This window comes from Pseudopodoces humilis, chromosome 26 (assembly GCF_049639895.1).
Source record: "Pseudopodoces humilis isolate 2021_Gansu_Grassland_sample_001 chromosome 26, ASM4963989v1, whole genome shotgun sequence".
NCBI lineage: Eukaryota > Metazoa > Chordata > Aves > Passeriformes > Paridae > Pseudopodoces > Pseudopodoces humilis.
Genome location: NC_142225.1, coordinates 5056434 through 5078574, shown reverse-complemented (window position 1 = coordinate 5078574; position 22141 = coordinate 5056434). Strand labels below are relative to the sequence as shown.

The window sequence follows — 22141 nt, the reverse complement described above, 5'->3', positions numbered from 1 at the left end:
GCTCTGTGTGACACAGCCAGTCTCCGTGTGTCACATCCAGGCTCTGTGTGACATGTCCAGGCTGTGTGTGACACTCCCAGGTTCCGTGTGTCACATCCAGGCTGTGTGACATGTCCAGGCTATGTGTGACACGTCCAGGCTCCGTGTGTCACATCCAGGCTCCGTGTGACATGTCCAGGTTGTGTGACACATCCAGGTTCCGTGTGACACGTCCAGGCCGTGTGTGACATGTCCAGGTTCCGTGTGACACGTCCAGGCCGTGTGTGACATGTCCAGGTTGTGTGACACGTCCAGGTTCCGTGTGACACGTCCAGGCCGTGTGACAGCGCTGCACACACACACAAACACACGCGCACACACTCACCGGTGTCACCGCGCGTCCCCTCCGTCTGCCGCGCCGCTCGCTGAGCCGGTGGCTCTCCCGCAGCCGGCCGGGGCGGATGATTTCCCTTTCAAGCCCATGGAGACCGTCCTTGGTATCAATCATTAACAGCCGCCGCAGCTGCCGCCAGCTTAACCCCCTCGGCTCCGGGCGGAGCGAGGAGCCATCCCTTGGCCCCGCTGGAAGCGCCTTTAATGGCACCGTGACACGGCAAAGTCCCCGCAGGACACCCGGCCGGGCTGGCAGAAGGGCTCCCAAGGGGCTCCGCACCCCCTCGGAGCCGCAGCCGCTCCTGCAGTGTCCTGGTTGCGTGTCCCCCTCCCTGTGTCCCCGAGCTGCCCGAATTGTCCCATCCCGGCGGGAGCTGCTGAAATCAGGCTGGTGCTGAGGGGCTGAGCCCCGCCAGGAGCGGCGCAGAGGGGCCGGGGCTGCTCCCCCCAGCCCAGGATCGCAGCTCGGCGCTCTCGGAGCTCACTCTCCCTCTTTTTCCCCGCAGCTTTTCCAAGGAACATCGATGGCTGTAACTTTATCCCGCCGTGTTTACAACCCAGCTGCGGTTCTTGGCTCCCTCAGCCGTGCCGGGGGCCAGCCCGGCTCCCGCTCAGCCGCCACACGCTGCTGTCACAGTGTCCCTGTCCCCCCCCACACCCCAATGCCGGGGCTCCCCACGGGATCCATAGGGACCAGCACCCGCATCCCCATGGAGAGGGGCTGGAGGAGGAGGAGGAGGAGCGGGAGCGCTGTCCCTGCGCCTGAGCCCTGCCAGGCGGGTGGACAGATGTCCCTGTCGCCTCCCCCGCCCCCCGCCGCGCTGCTGGCGGCGTTACCCAACCTGCCGAGGGGTTGAATGATTAACCTCGGGCTGCGCCATCGCCGGCTGCCTGCGCTGTCACCCGCGGCGCGGTGGCACCTGGGGACCCTGTGCTCCTGTCGCCAAGCCCAGGCGCCACCAGCTCCCAGGAGCATCCCAGGTTCCCTGAGCTTGTCCCCACAAACAGAGGGGCGCCATGCCTGTCCCCTATCCCCTGTCCCCTGTCCCCTGTCCCCTGGCTCTGGAAGTACTCACAGCACCGCCCAGCTCCGGCTTCCCGACTCGGCCACCCCGGGAATTTCGCCCTTGTCCAGCCCCAGCTGCAGCGCCGGGGGCGTCCGGGCTGGAATGATCACAAAGAGCCTTGGACAAACATCTGTACGGCACCTCCCCCGAGCTGCAGCCAGGCCGGCCGCGGGATGGTTTCAATCACGCTCAAATCCCACCAAACGGCCCCAAAACCGCCCAGGGCAGCGAGCCAGGCACAGCAGCCGATAAGGCCCTGCAGATGTGGGGCTCGGTTTGGTTCCCCGTGTCCCTGAGATGCCCTGGAATGAGCACAGATTTGGGAATTCCCGTTCCCCACGCCTACCCGGGATGTAAAGCCACAAACTCCTTGCCAACATCCCGAGTTGGGTGCACTCAGGGGGTGCAGGGGGGTGAAATGAAGCATCCCCCTGCTCCCAGCAGTGATTCCTGAGGCCCTGCAGATCCAGGAGCTGCTATTCCCGCTCCAGCCCACCGGGATGGGGCGCAGGGTGAGCCCCAGCCTGGGCTCCATCAGGTTGTGCCACTCCCCGTGGAGCCTTTGGGTGTTTTTTGGATAAATTCCCCAATTTCCCGCTGCCGGATCTCCCACTCTCCAAAAAGCCACAAAAGCGGCGTGTCAGGGCTGTGAGACGAGCACGGACAGCGGCAGCTTCCACATCCCTGCTGCCTCCACGGGATCCCAATTTCCCGGCGGTGCTCGGAGGCTCTGGATCCGGGGGTTGGGCAGCGCTGGCTCTGCCCCAGCCCGGGAGCTGCAGCGCTGCCAGGCCCGCAGTGATTCATCCCAACCCCGCGCCCCGACCTCCCGCAGTCAAGCCCCGACACATTCGGCACATTCCTGGCATAGCCGGCCCCGCGGAGCCCCACACCTGCCGGAGCGGGAGGCTGGGAAGGTGCCAGCGGCACGATCCAGGCGCTGCCAGGAGATTTATGGATCCCAGGCGCGTTTCCCAAGGCCGGGATGGCAGGGCAGGAGCGGCTCCGCTCTGGTGACACAGCAAACTTGTCACCGTGGGCAGCTTGTCACCTCCCCAAGCGTCCCAGTTGCCTCGCTGGTGCGGTGCCACACGTCCCTCGCGTCGGGCTGGGTGTGAATGGGGAAACTCTCCTTTTTTAGATCTGATCCCGCACCCTGCCGGGGCTGGGAACAGCCTGTCACCGGCGGTGACACAACTGCGTGCGGGTTGTGCAAGGGCTCTGCGCCCAGCAGCTCCCAAGGACGGGATCAGCGCCGGCTCCGGGCTGGCCGCGGTGGCTCTCCGGCCCCAAATCTGTCTGTGGCACATCCCACGGCCCCGGGAGCGGCCTGGCGTGGGATGCCAGGAAATGTGCGGAGAGGCCAAAAGCATTCCCGGGTGCCTGGGAAGAGCCACCGTGGAGCCAAACCTGGCACTCATGGATGCCCCAGCCCCTCCAAAAAAATGGGCACGTGCCCACCTCACCAATCCCCCCTCACAAAAGAACCAAAGGTCCCCGAAATCAGGTTTGTCTTAAGCAAAAAGATCTAAAAAATACACACTCGGGGCTCCCCAAATCCCAGGATCAGGCTCAGAATCTTTGCCAGGATTTCCTCTGGCTCTAAAGCGGTGCCATCCCTTGGGACATCCCGAGGGGAATCACAACCTTTCCCTCGCTGTCTTGGGATGCGACAACCCTGATTTGCTGTCACCTCCTCCAGCCCACCGCACCCTGCTGTGCCTGGGACGGCCGGGAACGGCTTTCCCGGTGAATCACAGCTCATTCCCGGCTTCCCAACCGCGTCCTCATTAGCGCCCCAAGCCCGGAGCAGCCCCTGGGAGCAGCTGCCAGGGAAAAGCCAGGAATCTGCTGGGGGAAAAACAGAAGGAGCCGAACCCACCCCCGCACACACCCAACCAAACCCTGGGAGACTCCCGGGCGGCGCGGGGACAGGACACACCCAAACAGTGTCACCAAACAGCCCTGGCCGTGTCACTTGTCCCCCTCCCAGCGCCACCTCCGCAGCGCCACGGGCGGGTTGGGCTCTGCAGGGCGAGTTCTCGCCCTGAATGGAGTTTAGTCACCGTGGGACGCTTCCAGCTGGAAATCGGGACTGTTCCAGGCCGCCGCTTCCCAGAAATTTGCGCAGGAGCCCGGTGCCAGCTCCCCCCTTCCTTCTCCCCCAGAAATAAACGCGGGCCCGGCTCTCCCTCCGCCCCGCGGGGAGGAGCAGCCTCGGGATCCGGGGAGGGAAGCTGGAAGGACGGGATGGCTGAGCCGGGCTGGAGCCGGGCCAGTCCCAGCCTGGAGAGAGCCCTCGGCGGAGCCTTTGGCGGCGGTGGAGCGGCTCGGGATCAGCCCCTTGGGATGGACAGGGGATTCCCCTTCGGAATGCTCACAGAGCTCCTCCAAAAATGTCACAGGATCCCTCCAAGGGTGTCACAGGATCCCCTCTTGGAATGGCCACAGGATCCCTCCAAAAATGTCACAGGATCCCTCCAAGGGAGTCACAGAAACACTTCTTGGAATGCCCGCAGAATCCCCTCTTGGGATGCTCACTGGACACAGGATCCCTCCAAAAAACCATCACAGGATCCCCACCTTGGAATGGCCACAGGATCCCTCAAAAAATGTCACAGGATCCCTCCAAGGGTGTCACAGGATCACCTCTTGGGATGCCCACAGGATCCCTCCAAAAATGTCACAGGATCCCTCCAAGGGTGTCACAGATCCCTGCAAGGGTGTCACAGGAGCCGGGACCAGGGAACTGGAGCAGACCAAGGCACTGGAACTGGTTTGCTCGGCCCTGGGAAGAGCCCGAGGCTCATCCCGCATTTCCAGAGGGCACAGCTGGGATAAAGCGCGTGGGAAGAGCAGCCGGGCGCCGCGGAGCTGCGGGATCACTCCTGCAGGTGCCTGTGGCTCCGTGGCTCCTGTTTTCCGTGGGTTTGGGTCAGGGATGTTGTTCCATGTGATTGGGAACGCCCCAGCCCCGTCCGACCCAGGAGCCACCGGGAATCGAGGGAATGCGATCCCAAACCTTAGGAAAGGAGGGAAAAGCCATCCATGCCTTTTCCCCTCTCATCATTTCCTGTGCCAGCAGGACGGAGCGAGCTCAAGGACAGACGGAGCAGGATGGAGCCGGGACGAGCTCAGCTCCAAACCCGCCCCCTGCCAGTGCTGGAGAGTTCATTCCCAGCTCCCGGGCATCCCATGGATGGCTTGGAGACACGGGATGGAAACCTCAGCCATCCCACATCCCACAGCAGGGCAGGGAAATCCCACAACAATCCCAAATCCCACAGCAGGCCAGGGAAATCCCACCACAGTGATCCCAAATCCCACAGCAGGCCAGGGAAATCCCACCACAGCAATCCCAAATCCCACAGCAGGGCAGGGATAACCCAGCACAGCAATCCCAAATCCCACAGCAGGGCAGGGATAACCCAGCACAGCAATCCCAAATCCCACAGCAGGCCGGGAATGATCCACCACAGCAATCCCACATCCCACATTGGCCAGGGAAACATCAGCACACCCACACTGTGCTGCCTAACAGGGGCTGGGGCACCTGACACTGGGATTTGGGGAGGAAGGGGCTTTTCCAGGCTCCAGGAAAACACTGGGAAGCATGACAGAACCCACAGGGAAGGGTCACTCTAAAAGAGCCTTTCCTAAAACATCCCTTTAAAGAGAGCAAAGCAGGAGACACAGTGGGGTCTCTCCCAGGTGATTTGAAGCAGCGCTTGCAGGAGATTTTAGCTGGAATCTCCAGGAGAATCTCAGCCAGCTCCCTCAGGGCTGCTCCCCCAAGCTTCAGGGATGGCCTGTGGGAGAGAGGGATCCCCTGAGCCGGGCAGGATCTCCCGAGCGGGGCAGGATCCTCTCCCACATCCCGGCTGGAAGTGGAGCCCTGTGCAGGCACCAGCCCTACCAGACTCCTCCAGCTGCCACACCTTCCCTGGAGCTCCGGAATTAACCCCTGGCAGAGCGCGGCCGTGCCCGCCGCGCCACCTGCCCGTGCTGGAAAAGCCTCTCCCCGTGTGACCTCCGGGGCTGCGTCCCCTCCCTGCGAGTTGCTCCAAACCCGGCCTTTGGCTCCCCCGGAGCAGCTCAAACCCCTCCAGCACCTCCATCCCTCGGAGTCTCCCTCCGTGCCGTTTTTAACCCCACCGCGGTCGGGCAGTGAGGACGGAACGCCCGCAGCCGCCCCAGTTACCTGCTCCAGGTGCTGCCGCGGGGAGGGCGGAGGGGCAGAGCCGAGGCGAGGAGCCCCGGGCTGGCGGGGAAGGGACGGGAAAAGCCTCGGTGGCCTCCGGGAGCCGCCACGTCCGAGCGCGGCGGGAACAGCCCGGCTGATAAGCGAGGGCTGAAATCTGAACCTGCAGCTTGGCTCCTTCCTATATAAACACCACGCACACCCCCGGCTGCGCTGCCTCTCACGCCACTCCCGCTGCTCCCGGCCACGCCAGGCGCTGCGACAGCGACAGCGACAGCGACAGCCACACTGCCCGAGCCCCTTGTCGCCAGTCCTGCCCTCCCCCGGGCTGGTGCCAGCCCCAGGTGGAGCCTCTCGCTGGTTTGGGGTGGTGCTTCAGGCGTGTTGGAGCTCCACGGAGCGCTCCGGGCGCTGCGAGCGGGGTTTGTGTTTTGGGAAGGGGACGGGACCCGCGTCCTCCCGGGCTGGGGGGAATAACCGGGTGGAAGAAGAAAATAACGTGGGGTTCCGCCTCAAAACAAACAGGTGGGAGGGGCTCAGCTGATGGGACACCTGCGGCCATGGAAAATGTCCCCTTCCCCAGCGGTGACACCACGGGGGACAAGGGCAGAGCTTGCCCCACCCTGGGGGGACCCTCGGCTCGCTGGGGATGCAGTGGCTGATGGCCAGGACCGGCCACACCGTGCCACCTCTGGACTTCCTTGTGCCACCACTGGACTCCTTTGTGCCACCACTGGACTCCTTTGTGCCACCACTGGACTTCCTTGTGCCACCACTGGACTTCCTTGTGTGGAAGGACATCCCGCCCTTCCTGCAGCAGGACAAAACCCTCCCGAGGACAAAACCCTGCCCTGTTTTTCCCAATTCTTCAGCCCCAAACTGGGACGGTCACATACCATGGGCGAGGCTGGGCTGGGAGCTGCTCCAGCCCATGGGGCGAGTGGGGCCAGGCGCCGTGTCCTGCTCAGGGACACGGGGATCATCCCGGGATTATCCGGGATAATCACACCTGAAGCGGTCCTGGCATAGGACAGGATTTTATTTACGCTGGGACCGTGGAAGGGGAGGATGAGCACGGCCAAGGACCGGCAAAGGGATGGGAACTCGGACAGGGGGGACCCCTGAGAGGAGCGAGGCCCAGGGCACACAGGGAGGTGTCGTGGGTGGGGTTTGAGGTGAAGGGGGTGTGAAGTGAGTGTGAGTGTGAGTGAGTGTGAGTGAGAGAGTGAGTGTGAGTGAGTGAGAGTGTGAGTGAGATAGTGAGAGTGAGTGTGAGTGTGAGAGTGTGAGTGTGAGTGAGGGTGAGTGTGAGTGAGAGTCTGAGTGTGAGAGTGTGAGTGTGAGTGTGGGAGTGTGAGTGTGTGAGTGTGAGTGAGTGTGGGAGTCTGAGTGTGAGAATGAGTGTGAGTGAGAGTCTGAGTGTGAGAGTGAGTGAGTGTGGGCGTGTGAGTGTGAGTGAGAGTGTGTGAGTGAGAGTGAGAGTGAGAGTGAGAGTGAGAGTGAGAGTGAGAGTGAGAGTGTGAGTGAGAGTCTGAGTATGAGTGTGAGAGTGAGTGTGAGTGAGTGTGGGAGTGTGAGTGTGAGAGTGAGAGTGAGTGTGTGAGAGTGAGAGTGAGTGTGAGTGAGAGTGAGAGTGTGTGAGCATGAGCAGGAGCGTGAATGAGTGTGAGGTGAGAGTGAGCGAGTGTGAGCGCAAGCATGAGCATGAGCGTGTGAGCGTGAGTGTGTGACTGTGAGCATGAGTGTGAGTGTGAGCATGAGTGTGAATGTGAGTGTGAGTGAGTGTGAGCGTGAGTGTGAGTGTGAGCGTGAGTGTGAGTGTGAGTGAGACAGGGGCAGCTCACACATCTCCCGAAGCGAGTGGGTTCCTCCCAGTACCGCGTTTCCTGACTCCCGTGAAGGGGCCGGTCGGGAACGGAGGGAAGCGACTGAGGTGGAGTGAGGGAACCCCCAGGGACCCCCAGGGACCCCCAGACTCCCGATTTAGAGACCACATCAGGGGATTTGTAGGGAGCACCTGACCTTACTCACACGGGCTCCCGTCCCCCCAAAAGAAGCTCGCGAGGTGGGGTTGATCTTACCAAGAGCCCTCCCCGCCTGAGCCAGGGACCCCAAAAAGGGGGCTCGTAAGGGGAAGTCCCCTCTGAAATAGGAACCCAAATGGGGGGTTCGCAGGAGGGGACTGGGGGATCAAACTCCACCTGGGAGGGGCGTGATTCCCTGGAATAAATCAAAGGGAGGATTTGCTGTCCAGGGAATTCGGACCCCAAGTTAGGAACCCCAAGGGGAGGGGGTTTGTAGGGGGAAGGACCCCGAGATAGGAACCCCAAGGAGAGGGGGTTTGTAGGGGGCAAATCAGGTTGGTGGGGGTAACGAAGTCCACACCTCGCAGCGCAAGGAGACCTCAGGAAAAAGTGTCACCGGCTGTGAGAGGACACTGTGAGAGCCACTAGGACTAGGAGGAAGGGATCCATGGGAAAAGGGAATGCCAGGAGCGCTCTGCCAGCGGCGGGTGAAGCCTCTCCGTGGGGACATCTCCATCTGTGACAACTCTGTGCAGGGGAACTGAATTTTGGGAAGGGGCAGCTCATATTCCCTGAGCTCCCAAAGCTGGATTCCAGCCTGGAATTCTCCAGCCGGGGTGCGGGGAGCCCCGCGGAGCTCGGAGCCAGCTCCCCGCCCCGGTTGCACAAGCGGCCCTGGGGCGCAGCAGCAATCCCGGGCTGTTTACGAGCAGCAGCCACCTGCTGCTTCCCGAGCTCCAATCCCGGCAGGAAGAGCTGCAGCTCCTGAGCCACCCTCTGCTGTCCGTCCCCGGATGGCTGGACAGGGCCACCAGCTGTCCCCAGAGCCCCCAGGGACACGCCAGGGCGCCGGGACGCTCCCCAGGAGAGGTGGGTGCAGCGCCTTGAGCCGCAGCATCCACCAAAGGCATTTTGGAAAAGCAGATTTGGAGAGGCTGGATGGACGGGTATGAGGCTCGGGCAGGGATTTCCTCTCCAGGGCCACCCCGGGGATTTTGGCCCCTGGGGACAGCACCTGCCGCGCCCCAGGTATGAAAATCCCACCTCTGCAGCTTCCTCAACAGCCAAAATCACCTTCCAGCAACCCCAAAATTGCTGGGGACGGAGCAGAGAACCTCCAGCATGGTCTGGAGCTCCTGCCAGCACAGAGAGAGATTTGGGGGAGATGGAGGAGAAATTGGGAGCCTCTCCTTGGGTGTTTTGAATTCAGAATCATCAAATTTGCCCCAAATAGGATTTTTTTTCTTCATTTTTGTTTTGTTTAAAGAGAAGAAGGGTCGGAGCCAAGCCCCCCACGCCTTTCCCAGCCTCAATTCCTGCCCCATCCACACAAGGAAAGGCGCAGCCTCCACTCGCCCACTCTGTGACCCCAACCCCACACCCAGCTTTTGGGGGGACCCCAAAACGGGGGGGTTCAGCCCCTCCAACACCTCCCTGCTGCACTGAGGATTTGGGGGATCCCAAAACTGGGGGTTCAGCCCCTCCAACACCTCCCTGCTGCACTGAGGATTTGGGGGATCCCAAAATTGGGGGTTCAGCCCCTCCAACACCTCCCTGCCACACCGAGCTTTTGGGGGATCCCAAAACCGGGGGTTCAGCCCCTCCAACACCTCCCTGCCACACCGACCTTTTGGGGGATCCCAAAATTGGGGGGTTCAGCCCTTCCAACACCTCCCTGCCTCTCACCCCGCCCCAGCAGCGGGACACGGAGCATCCCCCCCCTCCTCTGCTCCAGCAACCCGAGCCTGAACCCAAGGTCCCGCTTATCTGGAGCACAAGCATGTCTGCTGATAAGGCCGGGAGTGAGATAAGGCCGCGGCAGCCTCGGCGCTATCAGCAAGCCTTCCTCCAGCCCTGCGCCCCAAGGCTGAGGGGTTCAGCACCCCCAAAACATCTCCCCCATCAACCTCTGGCTTTGAAACTTCCATCCCGTTCCCCTCCGCTCATTGTTTCATGATCGGGCAAAGCGTTGATTCGGGGGAAAGGGGGGAAAAATTAAATTAAAGAGAATAAAAAGAAAACAAAACCCGACCGAAACAGCCCGAGCGAATAACAAATAAATCACAAAGCAGAGCAAATAATGTGTCAGGGTTCCCCTGAGAGCAACGGGGGGGCACGCCCAGCCCGGCCGCGTTAGGTGAGCCGCAAAAACTGGAATTGCAAATCATCGCTGCTCAGCCGAGCTGAAAGGAGAGCCGGGGAAAACAAACCCGCGGCAGAGAGCGGGGGGCACGAGGACCTCACCTGGGGCTGGCACACACCTGAACCTTCCTCCTCCTCCTCCTCCTCCTCCTCCTCACTGAGGCCACCACAGGCTGAGCATCCCCCGAGGGCTCCCCGGGAAAGAGGAGGGGAACCCAGCCCGGGGAGGGGGGATCGGACCCAGGGGTCACCCCAAAAGCTGCGCCAAGCCCCGCCGCCTGTCCCCTTCCCGCTGGGGCGGGCTGGCACCTTGGATGGCGTTCCCGGGATGTCCCCCCGGGACCCCCCGCGCCTGGGGACCCCCGGTGGAGCCAGCCTGGGGGTGCTGCAGGAGAATTCAAGGGGAGGAAAGGCCAGGCCGCCCCCTCGGGTGGCGTTTGCCTGCCAGCACCGGCGGCCGCGGCTCCGCTGGGGCGGGAGCGGGGGTGGCACCAGGGGACAAGAGTGGGGACCCGCTGGTGACATCGCTGGGCTGGCAGGGGGTGGCTTTTGCTCTGGGGCAGGGCGGGAGCGGGGCAGGGGGACAGGGGAAAGGGGACGGTGCCAGAGGGGTGACACTGGCAGAGGGGTGTGACACTGGCAGAGGAGTGTGACACTGCCAGCAGGGTGACACTGCTAGAGGGGTGACACTGGCACACTGGGGTGACACTGCCACAGAGTAGGGACACTGCCAGAGGGGTGACACTGGCAGAGGAGTGACACGGCCAGAGGGGTGTGACACTGCCAGGGGGTGACACTGCCACACCGAGGTGACACTGCCACAGCGGGGTGACTCTGGCAGAGTGGGGTGACACTGCCAGAGTGGGGTGACACTGCCACAGCTGGGTGACACTGCCACAGAGGGGTGACATTGCCACAGCGGGGTGACACTGGCAGAGTGGGGTGACACTGGCAGAGTGGGGTGACACTGCCACACCGAGGTGACACTGCCAGAGGGGTGTGACACTGCCAAGGGGGTGACACTGCCAGAGGGGTGTGACACTGCCAGAGTGGTGACACCACAGCGGGGTGGCACCGCCAGAGGGATGGCACCACCACCGGGGACAAACGGGGCCGAGGCCGAGGATGTCCCCAGAGCGCCCCGAAGGACGCGGGCGGTGCCAGCGCCCAGAGCAGCCGGCACGAGCTGCCAGGCTGGCACACGCCACCGCCGCTGTCCCCAGTGCCACCAAACCGCCCCTGTCTCCTGATATCCCAAAATCTCCTCGGGAGAGGCGCCAGGAGCCAGCGCAGCCCCCGCAACACCCGCGGGTGCCACCCCGGGGGCCCGGCCCGGGGCAGGGGAAGCGCTTTGGAGCGCGGGCCAGCCGCAGGACTGCTGCCTCATTAAAGAGCAATTACGGCTAATTACGTGGTGGCAACACTCGAACGCCATCGGGAAATGGGGCGGCTGGCTGCCGGCGGGTGCGCGCGTGCACGGGAGCACGCATCCCACCCCCCTCCTTTCCCAAAAAAAAAAACACCCAACAAAAGCTCGGGAGATCTCTGGAGCAGGGACGGGACACGCGGGGCCGCCGCCTCTAATTCCCGCTGGGTGGGTTCCGTGCCTCAGTTTCCCCGGTGAAGGGTGCGTGTCCTGCTCTCAGCCTCGCCCCTGAGGCATCAGACAGCCCCGGCGCCCCCCTCCCCGCACCCCAAAATCACCCGCGGTGCCTTCTGCCTCGGTGGGCAGCCCCCCAATCCCGCAGATCCCACCCTTCTCCAGCAGGGATGATCCCATGGGAATGGGGTTTGTGCTGTCCCTGCTGGGCCGGCTGCCAGCGGGGTTTGGTGGCACCTGGGACGGGGTGGCACTGCCACTGCAGCCCCGCTGGCGGCCACCCCCTGCTCCGGGAGGCTGCAGAGGGCAGGAGAACTTCAGCCCATAAATCACGTTCCTGCTCATCTGGGGTGTTCCTAGACCCGGAGGCCACCGAGGACACTGGAAAAGGGGAGTGGTCCCTCCAAACCCTCTTGGACCTCCAAAATCCTCCTGGGGATCCCTCCAAACCCTCTGGGGGTCTCTCCAAACCCTCCCAGACCTCCAAAACACTCCTGGGGGTCCTTCATGACCCTCCTGGGGTCCCTGCAGCCCGCCCTGTGCCCAGCCCGGGCTGTGGGTACGAGGCTGCTGTGGGGTCAGAGCCAGTGGGGTGGAATTTTCCAGCCGCTCCCCCCGGGCTGAGATGTTGTGCCAAGGCTCTGCCATGGGCGCAGCCCCTTCCCCTCCTCATCTGTCCCCTCCCCACCTCACCTGTCCCATCCTCACCTGTCCCATCCCCATCCTCACCTGTCCCATCCTCACCTGTCCCATCCCCATCCTCACCTGTCCCATCCTCACCTGTCCCATCCCCATCCTCACCTGTCCCATCCTCACCTGTCCCCCCATCCTCACCTGTCCCCTCCCCATCCTCACCTGTCCCCTCCCCACCCTCACCTGTCCCATCTTCACGTGTCCCATCCTCACCTGTCCCCTCCCCCTCCTCACCTGTCCCCTCCTCACCTGTCCCCCAGGTGTGGGGCAGCTCCGGGAAGCGCTGCCGAGCTCGGGGCTCGTCCCCGCGGGACCGGCCCGGCAGGGCTGGGAGGCGCCCGGGGCGGCCGGACCGGTCCCGGCTGTTCCACCGGAGCCCGACCCACGGCTCAGCATCTCCAGAGCTCCGGGACAGCCCCACGGAGCCACCCCTGCCCTCGGAGGCTGCTCGGTGCTGGCTGTCCCCAGCCCTGTCCCCATGGGTCACTGGCACCTCATCCCCCAGCTCAGCGCCCACCACGAGCGCTCCTGGACCTCCAAAACCCTGCTGGGGGCCTCTCCAAACCCTCCCGGACCTCCAAAACTATCCTGGGGATCTCTCCAAACCCTCACAGACCTCCAAAATCATCCTGAGGGTCTCTCCAAACCTCCTGGAACTCCAAAACCCTGCTGGGGGTCTCTCCAAACCCTTCTGGAACTCCAAAACCCTGCTGGGGGTCCTTCCAAACCCTCCCAAACCTCCAAAACCATCCTGGGAGTCTCTCCAAACCCTCCTGGACCTCTAAAACCATCCTGGGCATTTCTCCAGACCCTCCTGGACCTCCAAAATCCTGCTGGAGGTCTCTCCAAACCCTCCCAGACCTCCAAAACTATCCTGGGGGTCTCTCCAAGCCCTCCTGGACCCTCAAATCCCTCACAGCGCTGCTCCCGCCCCGGCTGCGCGTGGAGAGGGATCTCCCGCCCTGTCCCAGGGAATTCCAGCAGCCGCATCCCTGGGGTTTTATCCAGCTGGATGCGACGTCCAGGCCTCGGTGTGGCCGAGCTGCCGGAGCGTTCTGGAGAGCTCTGGGAAGGGGAAAACGGCGGCTCCGCGTTCCCGGAGCTGCAGCAGCAGCGGGAGAGGAACGGCAGCAGCGGGAATCCGGGAAGCGGCGGGAGGATGAGGGAAGCGGCGGGAGGATGCGGGAAGCGGCGGGAGGATGCGGGAAGAGGCAGGAGGATGCGGGAAGCGGCGGGAGGATGCAGGAAGCGGCGGGAGGATGCGGGATGTTCACTCCGGCACCGTCAGGACAAGCCCCGGATCCCCCCAGGAGCGGGGACAGGCCGGGATGGTCCGTGGGATGCAGGTCCTGTCCCCGCCCCGGGAACAAAGGGATGCTCCGAGAGGCTCCGGAGGGATTTGGGAGCAGCTGCGCGGCCACGGCGGGGCGGGAGCTGCGCCGGGATTGTGACAAATCCCAGAGTCTGGAGAGGCCGGGGAGATGGGCTGGGGGGAAACGGCGTGGGGGGATCGCGGAGACGGCGCGGGGATTATGGATACGGCACGGGAATGGTGGATACGGCACGGGAATTGTGGATACGGCACGGGAATGATGGAAACAGCGTGGGGAAATCATGGACACGGCCCGGGGATCATGGACAAGTCGTTGGGGTTCTGGACACGGCCCAGGATCACCGAGACGGCACGGGAATGATGGATACAGCCCGGGAATGATGGACATGGAATGGGAATGATGGATACAGCCCGGGAATGATGGACATGGAATGGGAATGATGGATACAGCCCGGGAATGATGGACATGGAATGGGAATGATGGATACAGCCCGGGAATGATGGATGCAGCACGGGAATTACGGGAGCAGCGTGGGGGGATCACGGACACGGCCCCTCCCCGGCCCGCGGGGTGTTCGGAGCACGGCGTCTGTCGCCGGCCTGCCAAACACATACAAAGGGCGTCTCATTATCCCCTAATTAGTGCCTTGCCAGCTCCTGCAATTAACACCCGTGCAGGCGGCTGATGTTGAGGTAAACAGAGGGTTTGAAGCGCCCTGGAGAGCCGGGGGTCCTGGCGGGGTGCGGACCACCCGTGGGCCGAGTCCAGAGGGTCCCGCTGAACTCCAGAGCCCCCCGGGAGAGCTGGGCACGGAGCAGGGACACCTCCCACTATCCCAGGCTGCTCCAAACCCCGTGATCCCGGCCCTGGACACTTCCAGGGATGGGAGAGCCGCTGCTTCTCTGGGAAAATCATACCAAGGCCTCCCCACCCTCACAGGGAGGAATTCCTTCCCAAAATCCCATCCCTCTGGCAGTGGGAAGCCATTCCCTGTGTCGTGTCCCTGCATCCCTTGTCCCAGGTCCATCTCCCGCTCTCCTGGAGCCTCTTCAGGCCTCTCTGAGCTTTCCCTGGAGTTTTCTCTCTCCTGGCCTGGCTCCAAGCAGAGATGCTCCAACCTTTGGAGCACCTCCGTGACCTCTGGACTCGCTCTAGCAGCTCCGCTTTCTCCCAAAACGAGTCCATGAGTCAGGAGCAGCCAGGATTGGGCTCGGGGCTCCGGCTCCTGCCCCGGAGGAGGCCGAGCCGCCCGTCCTCCTGCACAGCCGGCTGCTCATTCCCTGGAAACATCAAAGGAGGCACCCAGGTCTTAAATGGCCTTTCTCCGGCTGACCCAGAAACGCGGATCAAGAGCTGCCTCATCCCTTAATTGAGAAGTTGGTGACTTTGAGTCTTTATTAAAGAGCTTTAGTGAATTCGCAGATTAAGGGCACAACCGGCCGCTGCCTCCATCCAGCCTCATTCCCTGCCACCATCCAACCCGATCCCGGCATGCCGGAGCCACCTCGCCCCGCAGCCGCTGCTCCGGAGCCTTTTCCCTGCTCCAGCCTGGAGCTCTGGAGCTCTGGACAGGCCCTGGAAGGGCTCCCTGTGATGCTGCGCTGAGGAGAAATCGAAATCAAACCCAATCCGAGCTGAAAATCAGCGCTGCCCGCACAGAACAACCCAATCCCGGGGGATTTTCCAGCTTGGGATGGTGGAAGGAGGAGGCAGGGCTGGAAGGGGGGGCTCCACACGTGCCCCCTCCCTCCTTCCCTCCCTCCCTCCCTCCGCCTGCAGGTTTCCATCTGCCCGTGCCCCGTGCTCCTCAGCGCTGCCAGGAAAAACAGGGATGTTTTGGATCATCGCCTGCCCGCGGGGCGGTGGGAAGGGGCTGCCGGCGGGGCAGGACTTCCCTGGGTGGGCGTAGAGCTGCGAGCTCCGGGGAGGAAGGAGGCTGGAGAGGAGGCAGCGCGTTCCTCAAGGCGCCGTTCCTGCCTGCTGCTGCGGATTAGCGTGTTTTCCAGGGAAAACAGGGCTGGGGGATGCTACTACCGAATCCTGGGAGAGGCAGAGAGAGGAGCAGCGGCGGAGCAGGAGCTGCTCCCGCTTCCAGCCGAGCTTTGGGAGGAATCCCAGCCCGGCTGATTCCCGGGGGGGCACGGATGGAGCAGAAAATCACCCCTGGCCCTGCCTGCCTGGCTCAGGAGGCCTCGCGGGGATTAAAAACCCCTCGCTGGCCCAGCTGGGGTGGGTTTTGTGCCCGAGGCCGGGGCTGGCAGTGGCCCCACGACACGCGCACACACTCGTGGACACACCGGCGCACTCACCGGCGTCACGGTGACACACGGCCAGGGCCACGCTGCTGTCCCTTGTCCCTTCCCCAGCGGTCAGCGCTGCCCTCGTGGCGTCCCTGACACCGCGGCCTCACCCAGGAGGTGCCAGCCGTGTCCTTCACCCTCCTGCCCGTCCCTCCTCTGCCTCATCCTCTCCAGCCCGGCGGCTGCTCCCGCCTGTTTCTATGGGAACTCGGCAGGAAAACGCGGTTGGCAGCGCCAGCCCGCTGGATGTCACCCTGTCACCCTGTCACCTGCCTCTGCGCACCTGGGGCCCCTCGCCACAGCCCTGGGGGATGTCCCTGGCAGCCAGAAGGGCACCGGTGGCCCGGAGCAGCATGATGGGTCCCCATGGTGATCTGGGGGCCCCCCGAAAACACCGGCTGTCCATAAAGGCCGGGTTTTGTGCTTCCCGCGGGATTTTTATCGCAGGGATTTTAATTCCTCAGCCACCCCCTCTGTGGGAGCCCTAATCCCGGTTCTGTGTCCCCAGGGGGGTGGCCCGAGGTGGGCGCCAGGTGTCGCCGAGCCGCGGCTCTGCCAGGCCGAGGAGGGATGGAGCTGCCTTGGGAAACGTTTCCCGGCCAAGGGGAGGGGACAAGAGGTGCGGGTCCGAGAGGGACAGGAGCTTCAGAGCCGGACAGGAGCTCTTCTTTCCCATGAGGAAACGCCAGCGGGACCCAGGGGAAGGATCTGGAGCAGCCACACGCACACACCGAGCCCGGTGTGGGCAGGGCTGAGAGTCCCGGGACGAGCTCAGCACCGGGGATGCAGAGTGGGATTCAAGGTGGGATTCATGGAGGGATTCATGGTGGGATTCACTAAGGGATCACGGCGGGATTCATGGAGGGATCACAGTGGGATCATAGTGGGATCACGGCGGGGTTCATGGAAAGATTCATGGAGGGATTTACTGAGGGATCACTGAGGGATCACGGCGGGATTCATGGGGGCATTCATGGGGGAATCACGGCGAGATTCATGGTGGGATTCATGGAGAGATTCATGGAGTGATCACAGTGGAATTCATGGAGGGATCACGGTGGGATCACGGTGGGACTCATGGGGGGATCACAGTGGCATCATGATGGGATTCATGGAGGGATCCATGGAGGGATCACAGTGGGGTTCATGGAGGGATCACAGCAGGATCATGGTGGGATTCATGGAGTGATTCATGGAGGGATCACAGTGGGATCACAGTGGGATTCATGGAGGGATCACAGCAGGATCACAGTGGGATTCATGGAGGGATCACAGCAGGATCACAGTGGGATTCACGGAGGGATCACAGTGGGATTCACGGAGGGATCACAGCAGGATCGCGGCGGGCTGCAGGCTCTCCTGCAGACGCGCAGGAGTGGGAGCAAGCAGCGGGGTGCTGCCGATCCCCGGCTGCAGAGCCGCACGCAGCGCCGCAGCCAGCCTGGAGGGATGAATCCTGCAGCAAACGCCAGCCCCGGCTCGCTCCGTTCCCGGCCCTCCCCGCACCCCGCCGTGGCCACCGGCGCCCTCCCGCTGCCCTCCCCGCGGCGGGGATTAACGGAGCGGCTCCCGCGGCCATCTGGAGCGGGGGGCCGGCCCCCCTGCAGCCGAGGGACCGCGGCCGTGTCACCGGGGAGCGGCAGGGCCGGGTGGCGCGGAGCCCTCGGGGGCGGCCAAGAGCCCGCACGGAGGTGACGGAGTGACCGGACCCCCCCGGCCCGCGGTCAGCTGTGGGGTCTCCGGCGAGCCCCGAGGGGAGGCCGGTCCGGCCCCTTCCGCTGGGGTTTAATAGACTCGTGGCGTATTAACATCCCCATCATGTGATGAATCTGAGGCTGTTTCCCTCCGAGCTGCGAGCGGCTCAACAAAGCTGCGATTGAGGGCTCGGGGCAGCGGCGGCTGCGGCTCGAGCGTCTCCGGCACCGCCAGACTCCCCCCGGTGCAGGGGGGGCCCGGAGCGGCGGCGCTGCCCTTCCTCCCGGCCCAGGAGGAGGAGGAGGAGGAGGAGGAGGAGGAGAAGGAGGAGGATGGCTCTCCGCTTGCAGCAGGCAGCGAAAGGAGCCGCGGAGCCAAGGGAAGGTCTCGGCTTCCCTGGGAAGCGCCAGACGACATCTCCCAGTCCCATCCATCACAGCCCGGCCCCAGCGCAGCGCGGGGGCCAGCGCGGCTGGGGGTCCGGCCCTTCCGAGCCCCCCTTTCACCAGGATGGGCTTTGGGGGGCCTGAGCCAGCGATTAACGGGGCTCCTCCAAAGCCTGGGCGCTGCTCTGCCCCGGAGAGCCGGGGCCAAGCCCGGGAGGTCCAAACCCAGGGGGTCCCGGCCCACAGCGTTTGGGGTTTTGGGGACACACAGCATCCCACCGCCCGTAAACACACGGCGGGGACAGCTCGGGGGGGCTCACTCATCACCCCGAGCTCGGCACGGGGGGCAGGGGGTGCAGGGGCAGCCCCTCGGGCAGCCGGGGGGTGCCGACCCCCACAGCGCGCCCTGCTCTGCCCATGAGGCCGGAGCGCAGCCCCCCCTCTTCCCTAAAAGAGCCCCCCAGCACCATGAGGGGATGCGCTGCCGCTCCGCGCCCCCCGCTCAGCGCCCGCGAGGAGGAGGAGGAAGAGCGGAGGAGGAGGAGGAGGAAGGGAGCCGCGCCGGAGGCACTCACCGTGCGGGGCGGGCAGCGGCCGGTCCCCCCCCGCTGCCTACGGGCGCAGCATCTTCCCTGCCATCCCCAGCCCGAGCCCGAGCCCGAGCCGGAGCGGGAGCCGCAGCCGGAGCTGGGCATGCTCGGGGGCCACCGAGCGGCACGTGACGCCGGGCTGGCACCGAGCGGGGCGGGGGGGCCGCACCGCCTCCACCGCCCCCCACCTCCGCAGCCCCCGGGGGGACCGCCCCGACCCCCTCTGTGCCGCAGCGAGGGGACCCGAGAGACTGCGAGGGGGCTGGAGAGCGCTGCCCACCCCGCACACACCCCCTGCATCCCGCGGGGAGCAGCCCGGATCGCGCTGCTCCCGCATCCCAGAGCACGGGAACAGCCTGGATCCGCATCCCAGAGCCCGGGGACAGCCTGGATCCGCATCCCAGAGCACGGGAACAGCCTGGATCCGCATCCCAGAGCTCGGGGACAGCCTGGATCCGCATCCCAGAACCCGGGGACAGCCTGGATCCGCATCCCAGAGCCCGGGGACAGCCTGGATCCGCATCCCAGAGCCCGGGGACAGCCTGGATCCGCATCCCAGAGCTCGGGGACAGCCTGGATCCGCATCCCAGAGCTCGGGGACAGCCTGGATCCGCATCCCAGAGCTCGGGGACAGCCTGGATCCGCATCCCAGAGCTCGGGGACAGCCTGGATCCGCATCCCAGAGCACGGGAACAGCCTGGATCCGCATCCCAGAACCCGGGGACAGCCTGGATCCGCATCCCAGAGCACGGGAACAGCCTGGATCCGCATCCCAGAGCCCGGGGACAGCCTGGATCCGCATCCCAGAACCCGGGGACAGCCTGGATCCGCATCCCAGCAGCAGGGACCTGCTTCCCTGCAGGAACCGAACTTCCCTGCGCATCCCTGTGGCGGGGGACAGAGGGGATCCTGCTCCCTATCCTGCATCCCAAGATTCCTTTCCTGCATCCCAGCCTCGGACAATGCTCCCCGGGCATGTCAGCGCTGGGATGGCGGACGGAGAGGTCCCTGCATCCCCCCCTGGATGCCAGGACATCCCTCCGCATCCCTGGGACCGCGCATCCCGCGGGATCCTGCATCCCGCGGGGCAGGGCGGCCCCTTTGGAGCCAGCCAGGTGTGGAACCCTCAGGAACTGGGATCTGCACCCCGGCATTGCAGGACAGCTCAGCTGGTGCCCGGGGTGGCTCAGGCGGGGCTGGCAGGATCCTGCTCAGGCCCCCAGCCCGGCCCGAGCTGGGCACGGAGGCACTGCAGCCCTGCAGCCACGGCACCGTGCCCCGATCACTGCCCTCACTGTGCCTGTCCCAGCTGCCAGGACCCCGCTGGCACCTGCCCGCACCCAGCTCGGGCTCAGACCCCGCAGGGACCTTCCCTCCTGGGCCTGGGGACAGCCACGGGTGCTCCGGGAAGGGAAAACCAGCCCTTGATCCTATAATCCTCCCATTAGCCACGGGGCATTAGGGGCAGGGCAGCGGGGTGGCTTTCACTGGATCCCCACCCTCCCTCCCTGCCAGCCCACAGCAGGACCCAAAATTGCGCTTGTCCCCTCCCCAAAGCCACTGTCCCCTTGCTCTGAAGGCAGAGGGGATCCACAGCGGCTGGTCCACATCCCACTGCACCCCTGCTTCCCGGGAGCCCTCCAAAAAGGGTCCAGAAAGCCCAGCAGAAACCGGGGAGCTCTTGGGGGGAGCCCCTCAGCCTAACCAGACAGGCTGAGCACCCCAATTTGGTGTCCAGTCATTCCCTGTTCCCTTAACGGCGCAGCAGGAGCTGCTGGAGCAGCCCCCATCCCAAAGCCACGGACACAGCAGGGCCTTTCCTCCTGCAGGCAGAGCTGGGGGCAGGATTGGGATGAAAAAGTCCCATGGGAGCAGCGGGATAAGGCACTGGGTGCTGCCCGGCATCCCTCGGAGCTTCTTTTCTCCACAGCTGGCCTCGGTGCCACCCCTGGAGGACAACGGCCACCACTCGGTCCCCTGGGCCCCGGGTGGGGCTGGCAGGACCCTTGCCCAGCCCTGGCCTGGTGGCCATCACCTTCCAAACCCATTCCCTGCTCCGCTGTGACATTCCAGTGGAGCTCAGGGAAGGTGGTCCCTGTCCCCGAGGTCACAGTTCCAGCTCCACCTGGAGGCTCCCGGAGCAGCCCCGGCCCTTTCCCTGCTCTGCTGTGACATTCCCGGGTCCTGGGGTACACATGGAATGTGCTCCCCGACTCCAAGGACACAGCCCCGGCCCATTCCCCGGCATTCCCAGTCCTGGGACACGCAGAAAAGGTCCCAACCGAGGTCTCAACTCCAGCCGCACCCGGAGGCTCCCGGAGCAGCCCCAGCCCCACTCCCGGCCCCGTCTGGAGCTGCCTCAAGGACGCCTCGTCCGCGCTGCCCAGATCAGAGCGGCTGATCCCGGCGTTCTGCTCCAGCCCGCCGGGGGATCTTTGCTCTCTTTGCCGGGTTTTTATTGCTGTCTGGGCGCACAGGGAAAGCTCCGGGTGCCAGATAGGGACGGGCTCAAAGATCCCGTCTGGAACTGCCTCACCCGGCAGGACCCGGAGCCCCACGCGAGGCGAGGCACAGCCTGCAGCTCTCAGCCTGTCTAGACACCAAAATCGCCTCGCCACGGCCCCAATCCCAGCACCGGAGGCAAGGAAGGGGCGAGAGGGAACGGGGAACAACGCGCTGGGATGAACCGGGAGCAGCGCCTGGGGCTGGAGCCTCCCCGGGCCGCGCTCCTGCTGCCTCAGCCCGGCCAGCACAGCCAGCTCCGGGGCCCCGCAGGAATTCCCCGCTGGGCTCCGGGGGATGTTTCCCTGCGGGATGACGCGGAGCAGGGGGTGGCTGGCTCGTTCACCCCAGCCCGGAGCTCCTCGGAGCCTCCCAGGAGAATTTTGCATCGGGCGTTCGGCGCAGGAGCTGCAGGTGCCGAGCCCAGAGCTGGGGCCGGTCCTTCCCCATCCCAGGGAGCTGCAGCATCCCGGGATGCAAAAGCTTCTCCCCCCCGGCCCTTTCCCACTTACTTGATGAAGTAGAGGCCCCCGTGCATCGTGGTGTCCACCTCCCAGCCTCGGGGCAGCCCTGCGGGGACACGCCAGGAGCGGGGTCACCTCCCTGTCCCCCCCGGGAGCACCCCCTGGAGAAGGGCAGGATGCTGCGGGCGGGGATTCAGGGCTGACGGCGACGCTTTGCGCTCAAACTGCATTTTTGGAGAGGTTCGAGGCCCCTCCTCATCAGAGACCACAGGAGGGAAGGGAAAATCCACCAGGAATCTCTCCAAAAATAAAAACCCCAACCCACGCTGGGGAGAGACATCACCTCGTACAACCCCCCCCAGCCCTCCCCGGCTGCAGACAGCTCCTGCTGGCTCCGTTTTTGGGGGGTCTCCTTTGCATTCCCGGAAGATTTCAGTCCACATTTCCCATTTCCTGGCTTTCCCGAGCCTCACCTGCGCAGGAGAAGTGCCCGCTCTGGATGGAGTAGCCCGTGCCGGGGTGCACCCAGCTGGTGGATTTGGTGTCGTCGCTGTCAGGGACAAGGACAGAGGGGCTGTCAGCACCCCCGGGGGGGCTCAGCACCCCATTCCCACCTCTCAGCACCACGGGGGGGGACTTCTCCAGCCAAACGGGGGGAGTTTGGGTCAGAGGAGAACCGCGACAGCAGCGGCCCCAAGAAGGGAGAATCAGGAGGACAAGTAGAGCAGGAAGAAGCTCTCGTTTGCAGCCCAAAGCGAGCCCCCCGCCCTT

At 64.4% G+C, this 22141-nt stretch overlaps 1 protein-coding gene across 8 annotated transcripts in view; it reads right to left on the bottom strand.

Annotated features, from left to right (window-relative positions):
- Positions 1-22141, bottom strand: part of PLEKHA6 (pleckstrin homology domain containing A6) — a 48934-nt gene that overhangs the window by 26598 nt on the left and 195 nt on the right. For all 8 annotated transcript variants that reach the window (XM_088067036.1, XM_088067039.1, XM_088067042.1 and 5 more), the window contains exons 2-3: positions 21844-21920; positions 21419-21476 (exon numbers count right to left, since the gene is read on the bottom strand). In XM_088067036.1, coding sequence (XP_087923162.1) covers positions 21419-21476; positions 21844-21920 — 135 coding nt within the window. The remainder of the gene's footprint in view (positions 1-21418; positions 21477-21843; positions 21921-22141) is intronic.